Source organism: Hyla sarda, chromosome 5, assembly GCF_029499605.1.
Source record: "Hyla sarda isolate aHylSar1 chromosome 5, aHylSar1.hap1, whole genome shotgun sequence".
NCBI lineage: Eukaryota > Metazoa > Chordata > Amphibia > Anura > Hylidae > Hyla > Hyla sarda.
In genome coordinates this window covers 124010090-124034649 of record NC_079193.1, presented here as the reverse complement: position 1 = coordinate 124034649, position 24560 = coordinate 124010090, and the positions used below count along the sequence as shown (strand labels likewise).

The following is a 24560-nucleotide window of genomic DNA, read 5'->3' as shown; positions in this document are numbered from 1 at the left end:
TGCATCTTCCACCGTCTGCCATTTTCTACGAGTCCTTGCTTGCACTGTTAGGTTAAACTACTTATCTTGCAAAAAAAAAGCGCAATTGCGCAAAAAAAAAAATCTACTTTTTTTTGTGCAATTGATACATACCAGTCCACTGGATTAGGTGGTATACGGTAGACCAAACTGGTGACAACTTTAGAAAACTGTCCACCAAAAAAAACACAACTCTATGCAAAAAAAGCGCAATTGCGCAAAATTTGGAAACGTGAAAAATGGTCTAAATGCAATGATACATCTCCCCCATAGTCAATTAAAAACATGCCGTACCTCCTTTGTAGTGTACACATTGATCTGCTCCTGCGGCTTCTTTTACATCGGCAAAACTATCCGCCCGTTACAAGTTCGCATTTGCGAACCCTTTAGATCCATAAGAAGAGTTCCTCGTCTTATTTCTCATATGAGACAAATCCATAACAGTGATGTTACCTTATTAAAATTTGCAGGTTTAGAAAGAGTTTATCCATTACCGCCAGGAGGTGACAGAGACGCAGCTCTGCTTCAAAAGGAAGCGCGCTGGATTATTAAGTTAGATGCGACAGGAGCCTTAGGCTTCAACGATCGCAACAAATTCAGCACCCTCTTATATAACACCTGCCAGTTTTGATTATACGCTGCTATCAATGCTCCTAAGATAAGTGCCCCATAAAAGGTTTAATATTTAGTAATTTGTTATATTTATATATACTTTTTTCTATGTATTCTAATGTGATCACATGACTTACCTGTCTTTGTTGTTTCTGGCGCTTCTCGTATATGATGCGCTTGCGCATAGAGAGACACCAGGTGTCGGCTTGTGGAAGCACATTTACATTGCAAAACAGTTCTGTCCTGTTACTACCACTGCCTCCGGCTCTATTGTATACCTGTCACATTACTGTCAATGCCTTACGGACTACAGCAAAGAAATTCCTATCACTGAATGGTGAGTGCAGTTGCCTTTATTTCTTTTGTATATACTCCATTGCTTGGATTGTACCTGCACCCCATACATCAGGATTAGGTTAGGTTCCTCGTGGTCAACATCAAGTGTATGTCTAATGGCTACAAGCTGCAGGAGTGCCAATTTGCCCTACTTCTTTACTGAGAATACCACACCTCACCTGCAGACAAATGTGGTGCGTTTTTTTTTTGTTTTTTTTTGGTAGAAATCATCTCTGCTTTTCTAGTGCTGGATAACCCATTTGAAGACAGAGCAGTGGTTAGAATAGGCTAGGGCTAGGCACCTAGACAAAAAGAAGCCAAGAAGAATGCCCATAGACTGTAGTGTAAGCAAGCAAGCTCATTCTTTTGGCAGTGGAATATCTGCCGCTTAAATTCAGTAGTGTGCACTGTAAAGCAGAATCCCATTGTAAGCAAGGGGATTCTGCTACATCATAATTTCTGACTGAAATTCATAAGCTGAATTACGGACAGAAATTCAGCAATAACCATTTCATGTCATAGGCTGCATTTATCTTTTAGATTAAGTGTATGAGTTTTGCAAAGTATCCATATCACTGTATGTAACAATTAGGCTAGGTACTTCACACTATCCTGTGAACCTGGCCTAATTGTTACATACAGTAATATGAATACTTTGCAAAACTCATATACTTAATCTAAAAGATAAATGCAGCCTGTGACATGAAATGGTTATTGCTGCAAATACATAGATTCGCTTTGCCAATGTTTTTTGCCCTCTCAGAATTGTCAGAGACCTCTGAAGAACATTCTACCTTATTTCTGTTATTTTTCCACAAGTGTCTCTCTTCTTCAAAAGCATTCTGGGAAAGGTTTTTTTGCTTATTTGGTGCAGCTTAGGCTATTATAAGAGATGAACCGTAGAGGTTCTTGTGTATGCCTTTTCCTTACCTCTTGCTAAAGTGACAGACATGGGATAGGCTAAATTTTTGAATGTAAATTCTTTGCTGACATGGTTCTGTAATGCAGCCTATGTTTCCCATGAATCCACTGGCTGTGCAGAGAGATTTGGTGGGGTGTTTGATTATTGTACCAATTTATCTAATCAGGCTACTAGTACTGGAGTTTAGCCAGGTGAATTGATAAGACTCATAAGTAGGCTGAGGTCAGTTCACATTATGAGCAGTTTTGAAGTGCTTTCTTATTGATTTTTTTTTTTTTTGAGAAATCTTGCCATGAGGTGAGTGTTTTAACCCCTTAAGAATGCAGCTCCTTTTCACCTTAAGGATGCAGCCCTTTTTTGCAAATCTGACCACATCTGACCACAATCTGACCAAATCTGACATCTGTCATTTTAAGCATTAATAACTCTGGGATGCTTTTACTTTTCATTCTGATTCTGAGATTGTCTTTTCATGACATATTCTACCTCATGTTAGTGGTAAATTTTCATTGATTCTTGCATAATTTCTTGGTGAAAAATTCCAAAATTTTATGAAAATGTTGAAAATTTTGCTTTTTTTTTTTTTTTACTTTGAAACTCTCTGCTTATAAGGAAAATGGACATCCCAAATAAATTATATATTGATTCACATATACAATATGTCTAGTTTGTGTTTGCATCATAAAGTTGACATGTTTTTACTTTTGGAAGCCATCAGAGGGCTTCAAAGTTCAGCATCAATTTTCTAATTTTTCACAAAATTTTTAAAATCTGAATTTTTCAGGGACCAGTTCAGTTTTGAAGTGGATTTGAATGGCCTTCATATTAGAAATACCCCATTATAAAACTGCACCCCTCAAAGTATTCAAAACTACATTCAGTAAGTGTGTTAACCCTTTAGGTGTTTCACAGGAATAGCAGCAAAGTGAAGGAGAAAATTCAAAATCTTCATTTTTTACACTCGCATGTTCTTGTAGACCCAGTTTTTAATTTTTACAAGGGGTAAAAGGAGAGATATCTTCCTAAAATTTGTAACCCAATTTCTCTCGAGTAAGGAAATACCTCATATGTGTATGTCAAGTGGTCTTCGGGTGCACACGAGGGCCCAGAAGGGAAGGAGCGACAATGGGATTTTGGAGAGTGAGTTTTTCTAAAACCCCCCACATGGCATACTATTTTGGAAACTACACCCCTCAAGGAATGTAACAAGGGGAACGGTGAGCCTTAACACCCCACAGGTGTTTGACGACTTTTCATTAAAGTTGGATGTGTAAATTATTATTTTTTTTTCACTAAAATGCTGCTTTTCCCCCAAATTTAAAATTTTTACAAGGGGTAATAGGAGAACATGCCGCCCAAAATTTGTAACCCCCATCTCCTAGGAGTATGGAAATACCCCATGTTAGGACGTTAAATGCTCTGCAGGCGAACTACAAGCCCAGAAGTGAAGGAGTCACATTTGGCTTTTGGAAAGCAAATTTTGCTGAAATGGTTTTTGGGGGGCATGTCGCATTTAGGAAGCCCCTATGGTGCAAGAACAGCAAAAACAAAAACAAAAAAGACATAACAAGGGGTACAGTGAGCCTTAACACCTCACAGGTGTTGGATGACTTTTCATTACAGACAGATGTGTAAGTGAAATTTTTTTTTTCACTAAAATGCAGTCCCCCCCCCCCCCAAATTTTACATTTTTACAAGGGGTAATAGGAGTAGGAGTATGGAAATACCCCATGTGTGGATGTCAAGTGCTCTGCTGGCGCACTACAATGCTCAGAAGAGGAGTAGCGCCCCTGGGCTTTTGGAGAGAGAATTTGGTTGGAATGGAAGTTGGGGGACCATGTGCGTTTACCAAGCCCCCCCGTGGTGCCAGAACAGTGGACCCCCCACATGTGACCCCATTTTGGAAACTACACCCCTCACAGAATTTAACCCCTTAAGGACCGGGGTTTTTTCCGTTTTTGCACTTTCGTTTTTTGCTCCTTGCCTTTAAAAAATCATAACTCTTTCAATGTTGCACCTAAAAATCCATATGATTGCTTATTTTTTGTGCCACCAATTCTACTTTGTAATGACATCAGTCATTTTGCCTAAAAATCTACGGTGAAACAGAAAAAAAGTCATTGTGCGACAAAATTGAAAGAAAAAAAACCCAGTTTTGTAAATTTTGGGGGCTTCCGTTTCTACGTAGTACATTTTTCGGTAAAAATGACACCTTAACTTTATTCTGTAGGTCCATACGATTAAAATGATACCCTACTTATATAGGTTTGATTTTGTTGTACTTCTGGAAAAATTCATAGCTACATGCAGGAAAATTAATACGTTTAAAATTGTCATATTCTGACCCCTATAACTTTTTTATTTTTCCGCGTGTCGGGCGGTATGAGGGCTCATTTTTTGCGCTGTGATCTGAAGTTTTTAACGGTACCATTTTTGCATTGCTAGGACTTATTGATTGCTTTTTATTCATTTTTAAATTATCTAAATAGTGACCAAAAATAAAAATGCACTATTTTGGATTTTGGAATTTTTTTGCGCCGTACGCCATTGACCGTGCGGTTTAATTAACGATATATTTTTATAATTCGGAGACGCGGTGTTACCATATGTTTATTTTTATTTACACAGTTTTTTTTTTTATGGGAAAAGGGGGGTGATTCAAACTTTTAATAGGGGAGGGGTTAAATGATCTTTATTCACTTTTTTTTTTTACTTTTTTTTTTTTGCAGTGCTAATGCTCCCATAGGGACCTATAACACTGCACACGCTGATCTTTCACATTGATCACTGGTTTCTCATAGGAAACCAGTGATCGATGATTCTGCCGCTTGACTGCTCATGCCTGGATCTCAGGCACTGAGCAGTCATTCGGTGATCGGACAGCGAGGAGGCAGGTAGGGACCCTACGGCTGTCCTGCAAGCTGTTCGGGATGCCGCGATTTCGCCCAGGCTATCCCGAACAGCCCACTGAGCTAACCGGCAGTTTTTACTTTCACTTTTAGCCACGTGGCTCAGCTTTGAGCGCGCGGCTAAAGGGTTAATAGCGCGTGGCACCACGATCAGTGCTGCGCGCTATTAGCGGCCGGGTCCCGGCTTCACTATGACGCCGGGCCCGCCGTGATATGATGCGGGGTCACCGTGGGACCCCGCGTTATATCACGGGAGCGGGACCAAGGACGTACTCATACGTCCTTAAGGGGTTAATAAGGGGGGCAGTGAGCATTTACACCCCACTGGCGTTTGACAGATCTTTGGAACAGTGGGCTGAGCAAATGAAACCTACAATGAAAAAATTGTAACGGACCACTGTTCCAAAAATCTGTCAGACACCTGTGGGGCGTAAACCCCTTATTACATTACATGAGGGGTGTAGTTTCCAAAATGGGGTCACGTTTAGGTGGAGTCCATTGTTCTGGCACTATGGGGGCTTTGTAAACACACGTGATCTTCAATTCCGGACAAGTTTTCTCTCTAAAAGCCCAGTGGTGCTCCTTCTCTTCTGAGCATTGTAGTTCGCCAGCAGAGCACTTTACATCGACATATGGAGTATGTTCTTACTCAGAAGAAATTGGGTTACAAATTTTGAGGGGCTTTTTTTTCCTATTTTCCCATGTGAAAATGAAAAATTTACACCAGCATTTTAGTTAAAAAATTATTATTATTTTTTTTTTTTTTCATTTTCCCATCCAACTGTAATGAAAATTCGTCAAACACCTGTGGGTGTTAAGGCTCACTATACCCCTTGTTACGTTCTGTGAGGGGTGTAGTTTCCAAAATGGGGTCACACGTGGCTATTTATTTTTTTTGCGTTTGTGTCAGAACCACTGTAAAATCAGTCACCCCTGTGCAAATCACCAATTTAGGTCTCAAATGTACATGGCACTCTCACTTCTGAGCCTTGTTGTGCATCTGCAGAGCAGTTTTCCCCCACATATGGAGTATTTCCGTATGCAGGAGAAATTGCGTTACAAATTTTGGGGGTCTTTTTTTCCTTTCACCTTTTGTAAAAATAAAAAGTATGGGGCAACACCAGCATTTTAGTGTTATTTTTATTTTTTAACACTAACAGGCTGGTGTAGACCCCAACCTTTCCTTTTCATAAGGGGTAAAAGGAGAAAAAGCCCCCCCAAAATTTGTAAGGTAATTGCTCCCGAGTACGGAAATACCCCATATGTGGCCCTTAACTGTTTCCTTGAAATACGACAGGCCTCCAAAGTGAGAGAGCGCCCTGAGCATTTGAGGACTATATTAGGGATTGCATAGGGGTATTAGTGATTCCCAAACAGGGTGCCTCCAGCTGTTGCTAAACACCCAGATTGCCTGGACAGTCAGTGGCTGTCCGGAAATGCTAGGAGTTGTTGTTTTGCAACAGCTGGAGGCTCTGGTTTGGAAACACTGCCGTACGATAAGTTTTTCATTTTAATAGGGGCAAACTGCTGTGTGGGCATGCTGGGATTTGCAACAGCAGGAGAGCTACAGTTTGGAGATCACTGTGCAGTTATCTCTAAACTGTGGCCCTCTAGATCTTGCAAAACTACTATTCCCAGCATGCCCAAATGGCAGTTTGTTGTCTGTGCAAGCTGGGATTTGTAGTTTTGCAACATCTGGAGGGCCACAGTTTGGAGATCACTGTGCGGTGGTTTCTAAACCGTGGCCCTCTAAATCTAGCTAAACTACAACTCACAGCATGCACTAATAGAAAACGGCTGTCTCGCCATACTGGGAGTTGTAGTTGAGTACCTCCAGCTGTTGCAAAACTACAACTCCCAGCATGTATTGACAGACCGTGCATGCTGGGAGTTGTAGTTTCGCAACAGCTGGAGGCACACTGGTTGGAAAAGCTTCTGTTAGGTTCTATTACTTAACTCAGTATGTTCCAACCAGTGTGCCTCCAGCTGTTGCAAAACTACAACTCCCAACATGGCGAGACAGCCGTTTGCTGTTCGTGCATGCTGGGAGTTGTAGTTTTGCAAGATTTAGAGGGCCACAGTTTAGAAACCACCGCACAGTGATCTCCAAACTGTAGCCCTCCAGCTGTTGCAAAACTACAAATCCCAGCATGTAAACACAGCAGTTTGCTGTGTGGGCATGCTGGGATTTGTAGTTATGCAACATCTGTAGGGCTACAATTGAGAGACCACTATATAGTGGTCTCCAAACTGTAGCCCTCTAAATGTTGCTTGGCAACTCACCGGTTTCCGTAGGATTGCTACACCAGGGGGGAGAGGATTGCCGCCGCCGATCGCCGGTAAGGGACCTCAATTGTCGCTGCCGCCGGTCACAGAACAGTTCCCCCGTTCTGCCCATATTACTGTCGGTGGGCAGAACGGGGGAACTGAATTTTGGTAGGTCGCTTCTGACCTGCCAATAGCAGGGATAGGAGGGGTGGCACTCCTGCCAACTAACTCCTATCCCTTCAGTGGGACCGGGATCCCCCTTATTTACCGGGTCACTGGAGACCCATATGACCTGGAATCAACGCATATCGCCTGTCTGAATTGACCGGCGATTTGCGGCGGTCGCCGACATGGTGTGCTCACAGGACCCCCCTGGGCGATATGCCGGGATGGCTGCTGTTAGATAACAGCAGCCCTCCCAGCCTGATCACCCTGTCTGGTGACATGGCGATCCCGGAACACCGCTCTGTAAATGTACGGCAATGTGCGCAAAAATGCGCTAAGCAGTGCTGTACATTTACGGCATACATTTATGTCCTTAAGGGGTTAATAAATATTTGAAATCTTAAGGCTTTGTTCACATTGTTGAATTTTTACTGCATTTTTCAAGCTTTTTCTACATTTAGGGTACGTTTACAAGGGATGATTACCTGCGGAACTTCCGCAGCGGATTTTGCTACCATTGACTTTAATGGGTCAACAGAAAATCTGCAATAGTGACAAATATGTCAATGGTAGCAAAATCCCCTGCGGATTCTTAGCAGCAAATTCGCTTGCGAAATTCCGCAGGTAATACGGCCGTGTGAATGTACATTTCGGCTAGGTTCACACTGTGGAATTTCTGGACAGAATTTCTGCCGGAGATCGAGCCAGCGGCACTAGGACCACGCGGACAACATTGCCATCCCCATAGATGGCAATTTATTTCTGAGCAGGTCTCCGAAAAGATCCACCCAGAAATGATTTGCAGTCTATGGGGGCTGCAATGCAGTCTGTTTGGTCCTAGCACCGCCAGCTCGATCTTAGGCAGAGATTCTGCCCACAAATTCTGCAGTATAAACCCAGCCTTAGGGTTTTTGCTGGAACCGTTAAAATGCCACATTAGCAGATGGAGTTAAGTTGGGAGAGTTGGGATATGAGAGCTTGGTGATGATGTCATACTGTAGTTCAAAGGAAATTGGCTGACCCAAAACTGACACCCTGTTCTAACACATTAAGAACTGAAAGATTTTGGAGAGTCAGACTGGTGATCACATGGTTAGTTACTGTAATAAAAAGTATAAATGCAACTGTGCTGGAATAAAACAAATGGTGCTGTAGGCCTAGTGATGGTGACTGTGCTTCAAGGGGTTGTCCAGTGGTGAAAAACGTATCCCCTATCCTAAGGATAGGGGATAAGTTTGAGATCGCGGGGGGTCCGACCGCTGGGGCCCCCTGCGATCTCTCTGTACAGGGGCCAGGCTCTCCGGCCAGGTAGCGGGTGTCGACCGCCACATGAAGTGCTTATTTGAGTATATGTGCTTTTACTTTGCTTTTACTTCACAGATCTCATGTTAAAATGAAGAGAGGCTTGGTATCGGAGAATTATCTTCTAGAGCCAGAATTCAAACCACTGGTGGTAATAGAACTTGCTAAGGACGTAAAAGAAGAAACCAAAAAATGGCTTCTCAAGAAAGTTATGGACAAAAAAAAAGATGGAGGTACTGATTGTCTGCTTTTATTCTTTGCATTAATGGGGTTATCAGATTTATTGTATGTAAAATGGACATTGACAAGGAACATGTCGATTTATGCAATATCTGCTTGGATGTTATAAAGTGATCCCTGTATGTATACCATCCCACACATGTGTAAAGCAGTGTGGAAGTGAGTAGTTCCTGTACCACAATGTAGTATTAACCCCTTCCCGCAGAATGCTGTATATATATGGCGGATGACGCGATACCTTTGCGCATTCCGCCATATATATTTGCCATTCAATAACAATACGCTCACCAGCTCAATGCCTGGTGTGTCCGGTGGGAGACTACTTCCGCCTGATTAACCCGCGCAGCGATCGGGTGCGGCGGGATTGGCGGTGCACGGAGGTCCCGGCAGATGCGTGGAACTCCAGGCGTCGGCAGCAAAGACAGAGCGGGTAAGTCCTCGCCCTCTAGTAGTTGGAAAACTACAACTCCCAACAGACTGTCTGGGCATGCTAGGAGTTGTAGTTTTGCAACTTCTGGAGGACTACAGTTTGGAGACCACTATGTAGTGGTCACTAAACTGTGGCCATCCATATGTTAGAAAATTACAACTTCCAGTATGCCCAGACAGGCAACAGCTGTCGGGGCATGCTGGGAGTTGTAGTTTTGCAAAATCTGGAGGGCCACACTTTGGCGACCACTGGTCTGATGCCTGCTCCTAGCTTTTTATGGGGTGCATTTTTTTTTCTTTTTTGGGGGGGGGGTGCGGAGCGCTGTCAGGGGGGCGTATGCGGTCCGTCCCACCAGAGACAGTGTAGTGTTTTTTTAAGTTTACTGTAGGATTTTTTTTGCGGTGCAGGTTTTTTGTTTTTGCACTTTTTGAGGAGCTTTTGCAGTCCTCCGTACCACCAGCGTCTGTTCTGTGCTGTGTGGCAGGACCGTACCCTGTGTACAGACTGCTCTGATTGCTGATCAGTGATTTATTTAGCACTTTTTTTGGGGTACAGGGATTTTTTTTCTTTCTTGTTTTGGGGGGGGAGTTTGCGGTCCGGCCACACAGCGCATAACAGTCGCTGATGGCACGGACCACAAACACCCCAAAAAAAGTAAAAAAAAAAAAACCTGCACCCAAAAACAGTCAGTAACAGCTCACTGATCAGCAGTCTGTACACCGGGTACGGTCTGTCCACACAGAGCAGAACAGTCGCTGGTGGCACGGACTGCAAAAGCTCTTCAAAAAGTGCAAAAAACCTGCACCGCAAAAAAGCCTACAGTATACGTAAAAAACACTACACATGGACTTTACGTTTTTTTTCAACGAGGACTTTCTCAGTTTGGCGGCTCAAACTAACTTTTGCGGCCCAGCACCCCGATGCTTTCTTGTGCACACGGCAGAATTTCCGCTACAGATGTTTCAGCGGCAAAAATCCCAATGGAGGAGTCCGCAGTAAGCATTGACATGTCTATTCTTTCTGCGGAGTCCACACAGAAATGCATTGCCGTCTATGAGACAGTGCACTTCCGAGCACTCATAGCGCCGGCATGTTTTGCCAGTGCTCAGCTTTCAATGGAATGTCCGCACGGAAATTTTCCGTATGGACATTCCACCGTCTGAACATATCCTCAGCCGCCTCTATGCAAATAACTAATTTAGGCCTCAAATGCGCATGGCGTTCTCTCACGCCTCACAGCCCTGTAGTATTTCAAGGCAACAGTTTAGTGCCACACATGGGGTATTTCCGTACTCGGGAGAAATTGTGTTACACATTTTGGGGGAGCAAAACCCACATGTGACCCAATTTTGGAAACTACACCCCTCAGGGAATGTGATGCAGTGAGCATTTACACCCCACAGGTGCCTGACAGATTTTCGGAATAGTGGTCCGCGAAAATGAAAAATTTTATTTTTCATTTGCACAGCCCACTGTTCAAAAAATCTGTCAGGCCCCTGTGGGGTGTAAATGCTCACTGCACTTCTTATTACATTCCGTAAGGGGTGTTATTTCCAAAATGGGGTCACATGATTGATTTGAATTCCAGACAAACTCTCTCACCAAAATCCCAATGGCGCTCCTTCTCTTCTGCGCCCTGTTTTGTGCCCACAGAACACTTTACGTCAGGGGTCTCAAACTCCCGTCCTGCAGGCCATTTGCGGCCTGCTGCACAGTGGCGGCCTGCTGCATTGGCCGCCAGTGCTTGCACTGCATCTGCCTTTGTGCCGTTGCCACCACGGTCACAGAACACTGACCGCAGTCGCAATGGCAGACACAGTGCAAACTTCTAGTGGTGTGACCACTGCCGCACATAGAAGACTCTATGCTTGTACGTCGGTGGGCGGAGTCTAGCTGTGCTGCAATGAGGACGACGCAGACAGCGTTAGCAAACACAGGAGCCTGCTCGGTACGTTACATAGTGGTTGTTTTAGAGTGGATGGGGAACAATAATATAGAGAAGGGGGGGGGGGGGGAGGTAGGAGGGAGACCCCTTGTGGCTGGTTTTCAAAATTAAAATAAACTATTTTAATGAAAAAAAAATTCATGGATTTATATTAGAGATGTTGTAGTACATAAGTACTACAACATATCAATAATAAAAGTTTGGTGACCGTGCCCATTTAACTGTATAGATGCCATGGGTGGAAGCCATGTATAGATGCCATGGGTGGAAGCTTTGACATACAGGTTATGCCCTGATGCAATGGACAGGATTGGAGAGATATAAGGGAAGTTTATGTACAGTAATTGACAAGAATTGTTTTCATAGCAAACTCTACTAACTTGTGGAAATATCTGCAGCAAATCCACATGAAGATTGTAGATTTTGTTGTGGATTTGATGCAGATTTTACCTTTCCAATTCATTTTCAATAGGGAAACCTATTATTTAACCCCTTATCGATGAGCGATGTACATGTATGGCGCCGCGAAGTGTCACTTGGCGCGCGGCGACGTACATGTACGTCGCGGGTTTCCGGGAGCGCCGCGTCACCGGTAGCGGTGATCGGGCTGGGATGACTGCTGTTCTCTAACAGCAGGCATCCCGGCACATCGCCGAGGGGGGTCCTGAGACCCCCCCATGACCGCGATGGGCGCAAATCGCAGGTCAATTCAAACCTGCGATCTGCGCTATTCCGGGTCATACGGGTCACTGGTGACCCAGAAAATAAGAGGGATCGGGGGTGTCAGACACCCTCGATCCCCCTGAAGGGGTAGGAGTTTGGTGGCAGAGGGTGCCATCCCTCCTATTCCTGCTATTGTTCGGCCGGAGCGACCGACCGATAGTAGACCGCGGGAGGGGGGGTTAAAGTTCGGTTCCCCCGCTTTGCCCACCTATTGGTGTCCGGGCAAAACGGGGGAACTGTCCAGGGACTCAGCATCCGGGTCCTGCCAGGTGAGTTGTTGCCTAGCAACATCTGGAGTGCCACAGTTTACAGTGGTCTCTAAACCGTGGCCCTCCAGATGTTGCAAAACTACAACTCCCAGCATGCCCAGACAGCTGTTTAGAAACCAGGGCCACAGTTTAGAAACCACTGGACAGTGATTTACAACCTGAACCCCTCTAAATCTTGCAAAACTACAACTCCCAACATTCAGGAACAGCATAAGGCTGTCTTGGCATGCTGGGAGTTGTAATTGCATGCCTCCAGCCATTGCATAACTACATCTCCCAGCATGCCCTTCCGCAATCAGAACATGCTGGGAGTTGTAGTTTCATAGAACCTAACTCAAGGTTTTCCAACCAGTGTGCCTCCAGCTGTTGCAAAACGACAACTCCCAGCATGCATGGTCTGTCAGTGCATGCTGGGAGTTGTAGTTTTGACCCCCCTCCCATGTGAATGTGCAGGCTACATTCACACTGGCGGCAGATTACAGTGAGTTCCCCGCTTCAAGTTTGAGCTGCAGCAAATTTTCTGCCACAGCACAAACTCCTAGCGGGAGACTCAGTGTAATCTGCCACCAGTGTGAATGTAACCTAAAAACACTACACTACCCTAACATAAAATAAAGAGTAAAACAGTACATATACATACGTACACTGCCCCCCCCTACCACCCCCCTTCCCCAATAAAAATGAAAAACGTATTGTACGGCAGTGTTTCTAAGATGGAGCCTCCAGCTGTTGCAAAACAAAAACTCCCAGCATTTCTGGACAGCAATTGACTGTCCAAGCATGCTGGGAGTTTTACAACAGCTGGAGGCACCCTGTTTGGGAATCGCTGGCATAGAATACCCCTATGTCCACCCCTATTCAAGTCCCTAATTCAGGCCTCAAATGCGCATGGCGCTCTCACTTTGGAGCCCTGTTGTATTGCAAGGCAACAGTATAGGGTCACATATGGGGTATTGCCGTACTCGGGAGAAATTGCCTAACAAATTTTGGGGGGCTTTTTCTCCTTTTACCCCTTATGAAAAGGAACAGTTGGGGTCTACACCAGCATGTTAGTGTAAAAAAATAAACATTTTTACACTAACATGCTGGTGTTGCCCTATACTTTTCATTTTCACAAGAGGTAAAAGGGAAAAACACCCCCCAAAATTTGTAACGCAATTTCTCCCGAGTACGGAGATACTCCATATGTGGGCTCAAAGTGCCCTGGGGGCACACAACAAGGCCCAGAAGGGAGAGTGCGCCATGTACATTTGAGGTGATTTGCACAGGGGTGGCTGATTGTTACAGCGGTTCTGACAAACGCAAAAAAAAAACACACCCACATGTGACCCCATTTTGGAAACTACACCCCTCACGGAATGTAATAATGGGTGCAGTGAGAATTTACACCCCACAGGTATCTGACGAATCTTTGGAACGAAGTGCCGCACCTTCCGCAGATTGCGTCATCTGTATTGATCACAGCATCTGAGGGGTTAATGGTGGACATCAGCGCGATCGTTGATGTCCGCCACTACCGGCAGGTCCCTGGCTACTGAAGTGCATGTTCATGTTCATGATGTAAATGTACTTCCTAGTGCGTTAAGTACCACCGCACCATGACGTACATTTACGTCCGATGTCTTTAAGGGGTACTCTGCCCCTAGACATCTTATCCCCTAGCCAAGGGATCCGGGGTCTCCCTGCTGCACCCGGAGCGAGTCAATGGCCGCAATGCCCCCTCCCATAGACTTGCATTGAGGGGGCGTAGCCGTGACGTCACGAGCCTCTGCCCCGCATCACCAATCATCTGGCACGGATGTCTGGTGTGCCGCAGCAGAGATCGCGGGGTCCCCAGCGGTCAGACATCTTATCCCCTATCCTTTGGATAGGGATAAGATGTCTAGGGGCGGAGTACCCCTTTGACCTCTTTGGAGACCCACTTTGAAGACCCACCCTCTTTTTGGCCTTGATGATCCAGCTATTTTATTTACATTTTTAGTTTTTTTCTTCATGCTTTCCAAGAACCATAACCTTTTCTGTTTTTCCATCGTTTTAATGGTAAAAGGGCTTGTTTTCGGCTAGATGATTTGTTTTTTTGGTGATCAACATTTCATTAAAGGGGTTGTCCGCTGCCCCGCTGTCACACCCCTTCCCATAGACTTCCATTGAGGGGGCGGTCATGACGTCACGAGGGGGCGGCCTTGAACACGGAAGCCCGCACACAGCGTTCGGAGGAATGAACTTCCGGACGCTGCGAGCGGAGCTCCTGAAGGCAGGGCAGCGGACAACCCCTTTAACTTTTACTACGGAATACAAAAAAAAAAAACAGCATAATCTTTTTTTTTTTTTTTGCTTTTTTCCCTGCCTTTTACTTTGAATAACGTAACATTATACCTGTATTCTGTGGGTTGTCACCAAATCTGCATTACTAGATATATAAAGGTTTTTCTTAAGTTTTAGTATGTTTACAAATATAAATATATGTGTGTGTGTGTGTGTGTGTGTGTGTGTGTTTCTGCATTTTTGTGATGCTGGATTTTGAGAGCTATAACATTTATGTTTTAAATTTTTTCAAATCTTTTTTTTCATCAATATAGCTGCTTGATTTTTTATTTTTTTTGTGGGATAACTTGTTGTTTTGATTGGTTCATTTTAGGTACAAATTGACTTAACTCCTTGGGTCATTACAATTGTGACAATGGTTTCTAGACATGCTCTGTGACCTGTGCAGAGGTCATTCTGAAGAGAGGGGGAAGGCTGGACTCTGAGGAACAGCTGTTGTGAATGGTGTCTGATCTACCTACTGGTCACCTTTCACTGTAAACCTGTCTGTGATGGTAAGGCCATGTTAACACATCGAAGTTTCCGTGCCGGATTCCGCATTGGAATTCAGCATGGAGATTCCGCTGCAGCAGAGTCTTATTGAATTCAATGGGATTCTACTGTGCTGTGTACACAGCGGGATTTCCGCGACAGATGTTTCCGCCACAGAAATTGCGTTTTCCACGTCCGCAGAAAAAATGATCATGTTCATTCTTTCTGAGGACTCTGCACGGAATACATAGCAGTCTATGAGATGGCTCATTCTCTCGTGGTCCAAGCACCTAGCGGACATTCCGATGTGTTAACATAGCCTAAGGAGGAGACTGCATGAATTGATTTGTACGCAACAGGAAGTCTGTTCATTTTTAGGCTTAGTGGCTAGTGTGAAAATTGCAAGACTTGATTGTTTTCCATTTTACTACCTGCATCATAACATAATCGCCTAAAATTATTTAATAATATCTATACCTTAACCCCTTAAGGACGCAGGGATTTTCAGTTTTTGCATTTTCGTTTTTTCCTCCTTACCTTTTAAAAATCATAACCCTTTAAATTTTCCACCTAAAAATCCATATTATGGCTTATTTTTTGCGTCACCAATTCTACTTTGCAGTGACATTAGTCATTTTACCCACAAATCCACAGAGAAACTGAAAAAAAATCATTGTGCGACAAAATCGAAGAAAAAATGCCATTTTGTAACTTTTGGGGGCTTCCGTTTCTACGCAGTGCATATATTTCGGTAAAATGGCACCTTATCATTATTCTGTAGGTCCATGCGGTTAAAATGGTACCCTACTTATACAGGTTTCATTTTCTTGTACTTCTGGAAAAAATCCTAACTACATGCAGGAAAATTTATACGTTTAAAAATGTCCTCTTCTGACCCCTATAACTTTTTTTATTTTTCCACGTACAGGGTGGTATAAGGGCTCATTTTTTGCGCTGTGATCTGAAGTTTTTATCGGTACCATTTTTGTTCTGACTTTTTGATCACTTTTTTCTCTCATTTTTTAATGGTGTAAAAAGTGACCAAAAATAAGCTTTTTTTTGACTTTGGAATTTTTTTTTACGTGTACACCATTGACAGTGCGGTTTAATTAACAATATATTTTTATAGTTCGGACATTTACGCACGCGGCGATACCACATATGTTTATTTTTATTTACACTTTTATTTTTTGAATAAGAAAAGGGGGGTGATTTAAACTTTTTTTTAAGGGAAGGGGTTAAATGATGTTTATTAACCTTTTTTTTTTAACTTTTTTTTTTTCATTGTTATAGCTCCCATAGGGACCTATAACACTGCACACACTGATCTTTTACACAAATCACTGGCGTGTATTAACACGCCTGTGATCAGTGTTATCGGCACTTGACTGCTCCTGCCTGGATCTTAGGCATGGAGCAGTCAATCGCCGATTGGACACCGAGGAGGCAGGTAAGGTCCCTTCCGGTGTCCTGTAAGCTGTTCGGGACGCCGCGATTTCACCGCGGTGGTCCCGAACAGCCCAACTGAGCAGCCGGGATACTTTCACTTTCGCTTCAGATGCGGCGGTCAGCTTTGATCGCTGCGTCTGAAGGGTTAATACAGGGCATCACCCCGTTGATCGCCGCCGGGACCGACCCGATATGACACGGGGTCACTTGCATCATTTCTTGGTGAAAAATTCCAAGATGTCATGAAAAATTTTGAAAATTCTGCATTTTTCGAACTTCAAAGCTCTCTGCTTGTAAGGAAAATAGACATACCAAATAAATTATTTATTCACATATACAATATATCTACAATATGTTGGCATCATAAAGTTGACATATTTTTACTTTTGGAAGACATCAGAGGGCATCAAAGTTCAGCAGAAATTTTCAAGTTTTTCACACAATTATTAAAATCTGAATTCTTCAGGGGCCAGTTCAGTTTTGAAGTGGATTTTGAGGGGCCTTCATATTAGAAATACACCATAAATTACCCCATTATAAAAACTGCACCCCTCAAAGTATTCAAAATGACATTCAGAAAGTTTATTAACTAACCCTTTAGGTGTTTCACATGAATAGCAGCAAAGTGAAGGAGGAAATTATAAATCTTCATTTTTTACACTCACATGTTCTTGAAGACCCAATTTTTTGAATTTTTGAGGGGTAAAAGGAGAAAACTCCCCCAAAATTTGTAACCCCATTTCCCTCGAGTAAGCAAATACCTCATATGTGAACTTAAAGGGGTTATCCAGGAAAAAACTTTGTTTAACTTTCAAGAGCCAGTTGATATATAAAAAAGATTTGTAAATTACTTCTATTAAAAAATCTTAATCCTTTCAGTACTTATGAGCTTCTGAAGTTAAGGTTGTTCTTTTCTGTCTAAGTAATCTCTGATGACACGTGTCTCGGGACACGCCCAGTTTAGAAGAGGTTTGCTATGGGAATTTGCTTCTAAACTGGGCGTTTCCCGAGACACGTGTCATCAGAGATTACTTAGACAGAAAAGAACAACCTTAACTTCAGAAGGTCATAAGTACTGAAAGGATTAAGATTTTTTAATAGAAGTAATTAACAAATCTGTTTAACTTTCTGGAACCAGTTGATATATAAAAAAAAGTTTTTTCCTGGAATACCCCTTTAAAGTGTTCTGTGGGTGCACTAGAGGGCTCAGAAGGGAAGATGCTACAATGGGATTTTGGAGAGTGAATTTTGCTGAAATGTTTTTTTGGGGGCATGTCACATTTAGGAAGCCCCTATGGTGCCATTACAGCAAAAAAATAAAATAAATAAAAACACATGGCATACTATTTTGGAAACTACACCCCTTAAGGCACATATCAAGGGGTCCAGCAAGCCTTAACACCCTACAGGTGTAAATGAATTTATTTTTTCACTAAAATGCTGCCCCCCCCCCCCCCCCCCCCCCAAATTTACAATTTTTATAAGAGGTAATAGGACAAAATTTGTAACCCCATTTCTGCTGAGTATGGAAATATCCCATATGTTGACGTCATGTGTTCTTCTGGCGCACTACAATGCTTAGAGAAGGAGTCACATTTGGCTTTTGGAGAGAGAATTTTGCTGAAATGTTTTTTTGGGGGGCATGTCGCATTTAGGAAGCCCCTAAGGTGCCATAACAGCAAAAAACACCCCACATGACTTACTATTTAGGAAACGACACCCCTTAAGGCACGTAACAAGGGGTCCAGTGAGCCTTAACACCACACAGGTGTTCGACGACTTTTTGTTAAAGTCAGATGTGTAAATGAATTTTTTTTTCACAAAAATGCAGTTTCCCCCCCAAATTTTACATTTTTACAAGGGGTAATAGGGGAAAATGCTCCCCAAATTTTTTTACACTAACAGGCTGGTGTAGACCCCAACTTTTCCTTTCCATAAGGGGTAAAAGGAGAAAAGCCCCCCAAAATTTGTAATGCAATTCCTCCAGAGTACGGAAATACCCCACATGTGGCCCTTAACTGTTTCCTTGAAATAAGACAGGGATCCAAAGTGAGAGCGTGCCATGCGCATTTGAAGACTAAATTGGGGATTTGCATAGGGGTGGATATAGGTGTATTCTACACCAGTGATTCCCAAACAGGGTGCCTCCAGCTGTTGCTAAACTCTCAGCATGCCTGGACAGTCAGTGGCTGTCTGGAAATGCTGGGAGTTGCTGATTTGCAACAGCTGGATTCTCTGTTTTGGAAACACTGCCGTATGATAAGTTTTTCATTTTTATTGGGGGGACAGTGTAAGGGGTTGTATATGTAGTGTTTTACCCTTTTATTATGTATTAGTGCAGTGTTTTAGGGTACATTCACACGGGCGGGTTTACAGTGAGTTTCCCGCTAGGAGTTTGCGATGCGGCGGAAAATTTGCCGCAGCTCAAACTTGAAGCAGGAAACTCACTGTTAACCCACCCGTGTGAATGTACCCTGTTCATTCACATGGAAGGGGCAAACCTCCAGCTGTTGCATGCTGGGAGTTGTACTTTTTCAACAGCTGGAGGCACACTGGTTGGAAAACCTTCAGTTAGGTTCTTCTATCCATTGTGCCTCCAGCTGTTGCAAAACTACAACTCCCAGCATGTACTGTTCGCCAAAGGGCATGCTGGGAGATGTAGTTATGCAACAGCTGGAGGTACGCAACTACAACTCCCAGCATGGCAAGACAGCCGTTTGCTGTTCGTGCATGCTGGGAGTTGTAGTTGTGCAATATTTAGAGAGTGACTGTTTAGAAACCACCACACAGTGATCTCCAAACTGTTGCCCTCCAGATGTTGCAAAACTACAAATTCCAGCATGCCTAGACAGCAAACTACTGTGTGGGCATGCTGGAAGTTGTAGTTTTGCAAGATCTTGAGGGCCACAGTTTAGAGACCTCTGTACAGTGATCTCTAAACTGTACCCCTCTAATCTTACAAAACTACAAATCCCAGCATGCCCAAACAGCTGTCTGGGCATGCTGGTAGTTGTAGTTTTGCAACATCTGGAGGGTAACATTTTACAGACCACTCACTGTCTTCCGTACGATCGCCACCCCAGGGAGCCGAACGTCATCGCTGCCCGCCGCCGGTAAGTGACCTCTGGCGCCGGTCACCATTGGTTCCCCCGCCCTGCCCAGACAGAGCGGGGAACCGAACTTTAACACCCCCCACACCCGACCGGGTGGGCAGAGCGGGGAACCGAACTTTAACACCCCCCACACCCGACCGGCTATTGGTCGGTCGCTTCTGACCGACCAATAGGAGGGGTGGCACCCCTGCCACCTCACTCCTATCCCTTCAGGGGGATCCCCCATATTTTTCGGGTCACCGGAGACCCGTATGACCAGGAATCGCCACAGATCGCCGGTCTGAATTGACATGTCTCAGACCCCCCCCCCCAGGGGTTTGCACGGCACGCCCGCTGAATGATTTCAGTAGGCATCCCTGTCCGTTCCCGCCCGAAGAGCGGGGACGCCATATAAGGAACTCTAGATAAAACGATAACTCAGTGGCTCATGATGTATTCACTGGAAAACAAAAGGATATATTTGGGAGATAAAGGTTTGTAAGGATACATATTAGTTTGTAATATGATGATGACAGAGACCTGGTAGCATACTACTACTAGGTGTAAACCCGGTGCCACCTTTGTCTCTGTATCTAAGTATTTGATGTTATAGTTTAGGGAAGCTGGGGGACAAGATACATTTATTCATAAGGGTTTTGGGACCTTAAGGGACCTTAAATAATAAGTATGTGGTATGTTTATAGGCAAGGGTTCCAGCCATTCGACTCAACCAGGACATGGTAAGCAAGTGCCAACTTTTAAGCCTGTAATGGAGGGATAAAGTTAACTGTATAGAATTCATTACCCTCTTAAGGACCAAGCCCATTTTGGCCTTAAGGAGGGCTTTTTTTTGCATGACCAATTGTACTTTGTAGTCACACCTTTCATTTTACCATAAAATGTACCGCGTAACCAAAAAAATATTATGTGGGAAAAGTGAAAAGAAAAATGCAATTTTTCAACTTTTGGAGGATTTCGTTTTTACGCAGTGCACATGACATGTTCTATTTCTTCTGTGGGTTAATTTAATTAACCCCTTAAGGACTCAGCCTTTCTTCTTTTTTTTTTTTTGCAAATCTGACCACTGTCACTTTATGCTTTAATAACTCTGGGATGCTTTTACTTTTCATTCTGATTCTAAAATAGTTTTTTCGTTACATATTCTACTTTAACATAATGTTAAATTTTAATTGTTACTTGCATCCTTTCTTGGTGAAAACTCCCAAAATGTCATGAATATTTTAAACTCTCTGCTTGTAAGGAAAATGGACATATCAAATACATTTAATATATTGATTCACATATACAAAATGTCTACTTTATGTTGGCATCATAAAGTTGACATGTTTATACTTTTTGAAGACATTAGAGGGCTTCAATATGTAGCAGCAATTTTCAAAATGTTCAAGACCAGTTAAGTTTGAAGTGGATTTGAGGGCCTTTCTGTGAGAAATACCCAATAAATGACCCGATTATAGAAACTGCACCCCTCAAAGTATTCAAAATGACATTCAGAAAGTTTGTTACCACTTTAGGTGTTTCACTGGAATAGCAGCAAAGTGGAGGAGAAAAATCTAAATCTCCATTTTTTTACACTAACATGTTCATGTAGCCCCATTTCTACTAGGGGTATAGGGAGAAAAAGATCTCCAAAATTTGTAGCCCAATTTCTCTTATATGTTGATGTAAAGTGCTCTGCAGGCTTGCAACATGGCTCAAGAGGGAAAGAGCAACTGTGGGATTTTTGAGAGCAAATTTTGCTGTCATGGTTTTTGGGGGGCATGTTGCATTTAGGAAGCCCCCATGGTGTCTGAATAGCAAAAAAAATAAATAAATCCACATGGCACACTATTTTGGAAACTACACCCCTCAAGGAATGTAACAAGGGGTACAGTGAGCCTTCACACCTCACAGATGTTTGACGGGTGTGCGTTGAACTTGGATGAGAAAATGAAAAATTAGATTTTTAACACAAAAATGATTGTGTTACTCCTAATTTTTCATTTTCACAGGGAGTAATGGGAGAAAATGGATGCCAACATTTTAAACTCAATATCTCTTGAGTAAGGAAATACTCCATATGGGAACATAAAGTGCTCTGCTGGTGCACTACAGGTCTTAGAACAGAAGGAGCACCATTGGGCTTTTGGAGAGAGAATTTAGCTGGAATTGAAGTCAGGGGCTTTGTGCGTTTACAAAGTCCACATGGTGCAGTGAAAACCCTACATATGTGACACCATTTTTGAAACTACACCCCTCAAGGAACGTAACAAGGTTACAGTGAGTACTTATAACTCACAGGTTTTTTGAACAGTAGGACGGCAAAATGAAAAATTTGATTTTTAACACTAAAATGGGTTTCAAATTTTGGGGTCCATTTTCTCCTATTACCTATGTGAAAATGAAAAATTTGGCGTTGTTGGCATCAATAATAATCAGTTAACAGTGTGCTTAACTGCTCAGTCTCTTATAAGCACGATGTGATGCCGATAGCCAAATACACTGTCAAATAACGGCTTGTTGTAACAGTTGCAGTGTCCAATCTCAATGAATCAGCCGATGGTAGTGCAGTGTCTAGAATACACAATTCTAGACGCGTTTCAAGGCCTCGGGCCTTTTCTTCAGTAAAGGTATAGTATAGTCCTATACCTCTACTGAAGAAAAGGCCCGAGGCCTTGAAACGCGTCTAGAATTGTGTATTCTACTTGCATCTATCTATAATCATCTCCATATCCCAGCTCTATACCAAACTCTATTTGAAACAGCTGGAAGCCCCCAGTATTGGGACCACTGCGGCTTCACTGCCACTCTGCGCGCGTGCAAGCGCTCAACTACACGGGGCGCGCTGCACGCACTCCCACCGCTACCTTGAACGCACCGCTTTATTCCACCAGCCAGGACCTTCGGCTTACCTACGAGGCCGGTGCCATCCGTGCCAGCCGCGGACCTTGCGGAGAGGACAACTCCAGCGCTACCTATAACGCTGCCGGACACAGGAGATACAGACCTTCACTGCCGGAGGCCTGACACCTCCGTGCCACATCACCGAAACAGCTCCTCTGCCGATACCAGCAATACCAGCGGTCGCAAGGGTGGTGAGTGGTGCTGTGCACCGGACTTTCGTTATCTTTCACATCTGTGAGACAGTTTGTTACACTGCACTACCATCGGCTGATTCATTGAGATTGGACACTGCAACTGTTACAACAAGCCGTTATTTGACAGTGTATTTGGCTATCGGCATCACATCGTGCTTATAAGAGACTGAGCAGTTAAGCACACTGTTAACTGATTATTATTGATGCCAACATTGGATGAACTATAGATGCAAGTTTTATTTTATTTTATTCTTTCTATTGAATTATTAATTCATTGATTTTATACATTTTTATTATTCTACGCTGCGCCTTTTGGCCCATGCAAGGGCCCTGCAGGGACACTAGATACCAGCGAATAACATCACCTTTAATAAATATATTATATTTTTTCAATTAATATCTGGATCTCCATCTATTCTTATTCTTTATATTCCACTAACTTTCTTTTACATATACCTTGAGGACTGGTACCTAGTTGTTTTATCAACTAAATCGTTTTTCTGTACTATTTAGACCTTTGGGTGAAGGTAACACCAGTTAACCTCAGGTATATTCACCCACTGAGTGAGCTACACCTTCTTTTATCTAATTTGTTCCCCCCATATACTGATTGTAGTCCAGAATACAATCGGTTTGAGGACCGGTCCCGCAGTACCTAGCACAGGGGTGCTGCCAATAAGGTCTCATCAATAGAGACCTCCCTCCCAGGGACATAAGCCTCCCAAAATTCTGCCCCAAAGTGATTGATGATCGGTCTGATTTTATACAGGCAGTCATAGGCAGGATCACTTTGGGGGGGGGGGGGGTGACATGCTGCATAATTCATACATTTCTGAATTGCCTGGAACCGGGGACGGGTCATGGCCATACTTTAGAGTGGGGTCTGGTAGAGGATGTCTCCACTCTAGTATTGCCTGACCTTGGGTTTTTTAACTAGGCCCATATGCAGCACAAGGCCCCAAAACTTCCTAATTTTGGCTGCATTAACGGCTCACGATCCATCGGGTCTAGCTAAAAAGGAGCCAGAGTTTGCAGCGACGAACTGTTAGGCATACAGGTTTGTCTGGTCAACCATTAGATTGACAAAGTCGTCACTGAAAATAGACTAAAATAGTCAATTTCAGTGAACCTGACAATGTCAATAATGATTCCTGAGCCCCCAACTAACTCAGGAATCACTGGCTCGTGGTCCGCTGGTTTTGTCCAGACAAGTTCACCAAGAGAAGAAAGTAGAGTTGGATCCAGCTTCAATAGCAATAAAATCATCTTTATTCAAAGGACATGCAAGGAACAGCAGAGGTTACGCGTTTCAAACGCCAAGCGCTCTTAGTCAAGTCAAGACAAGTTCACCGGTACAGGCCACCAGTAAACTTGGCTGGGGGGGGTCTGACTAGTACGAGCACCAGGGTGACTCGTACTAGCATGGGGCAGAGGGTCAGGAGCAGAGGAGGTTTGTGGTCCTGCATAGCGTCGTCTCTGCCACCTTGGTTGCTCATCATCCGAACTAGATGATGAGGAGGGTAAGGAAAATAATAAAAATGTGGCATCTTCCTCGCCCTCCCTGCGCTTTCAGTGTCTGAGGCAAGTAAGGCATATGCCTCTTCTGCTGAAAACACTCCGTGGGCCATTTCCCTACTCTAAAGGGAGGGTTGTGTGTATGTGTGGGGAAGATTTTACTTGTTAATTATGTTAACTTGATATTTTTGCTTGTCTCGGGAACTGCACAGAGTAGAAGAGGTTTGCTATGGGGTTTGCTTCTACTCTGGACAGTTCCCAAGACAGGTGTCATCAGAGAGCACTTAGAAAAAGAACAACTCACCTTCAGCATCTCATAAGTACTGAAAGGATTAAAAAATGTTGATAGAAGTAATTTACAAATCTGTTATATAAAAAAAACATTTCCTGGATAACCCCTTTTAACTCTTCTGCATGTGCAGAGTGTGTGCTCTCTCAGCTGTTAATTCTTTTTAACCTAAGGAATTGGGA

At 43.5% G+C, this 24560-nt stretch overlaps 1 protein-coding gene across 5 annotated transcripts in view; it reads left to right on the top strand.

Moving 5' to 3' along the window:
- Nucleotides 1-24560, top strand: part of ANO10 (anoctamin 10) — a 687222-nt gene that overhangs the window by 7649 nt on the left and 655013 nt on the right. For 4 of the 5 annotated variants that reach the window (XM_056520224.1, XM_056520226.1, XM_056520225.1 and 1 more), the window contains exon 2: nucleotides 8611-8765. In XM_056520224.1, the coding sequence (XP_056376199.1) occupies nucleotides 8624-8765 (142 nt within the window). In that variant the 5' untranslated portion in view covers nucleotides 8611-8623. Of the gene's footprint in view, nucleotides 1-8610; nucleotides 8766-24560 lie in introns of those variants that run through there. The other variant, XM_056520227.1, reaches the window with a different exon arrangement.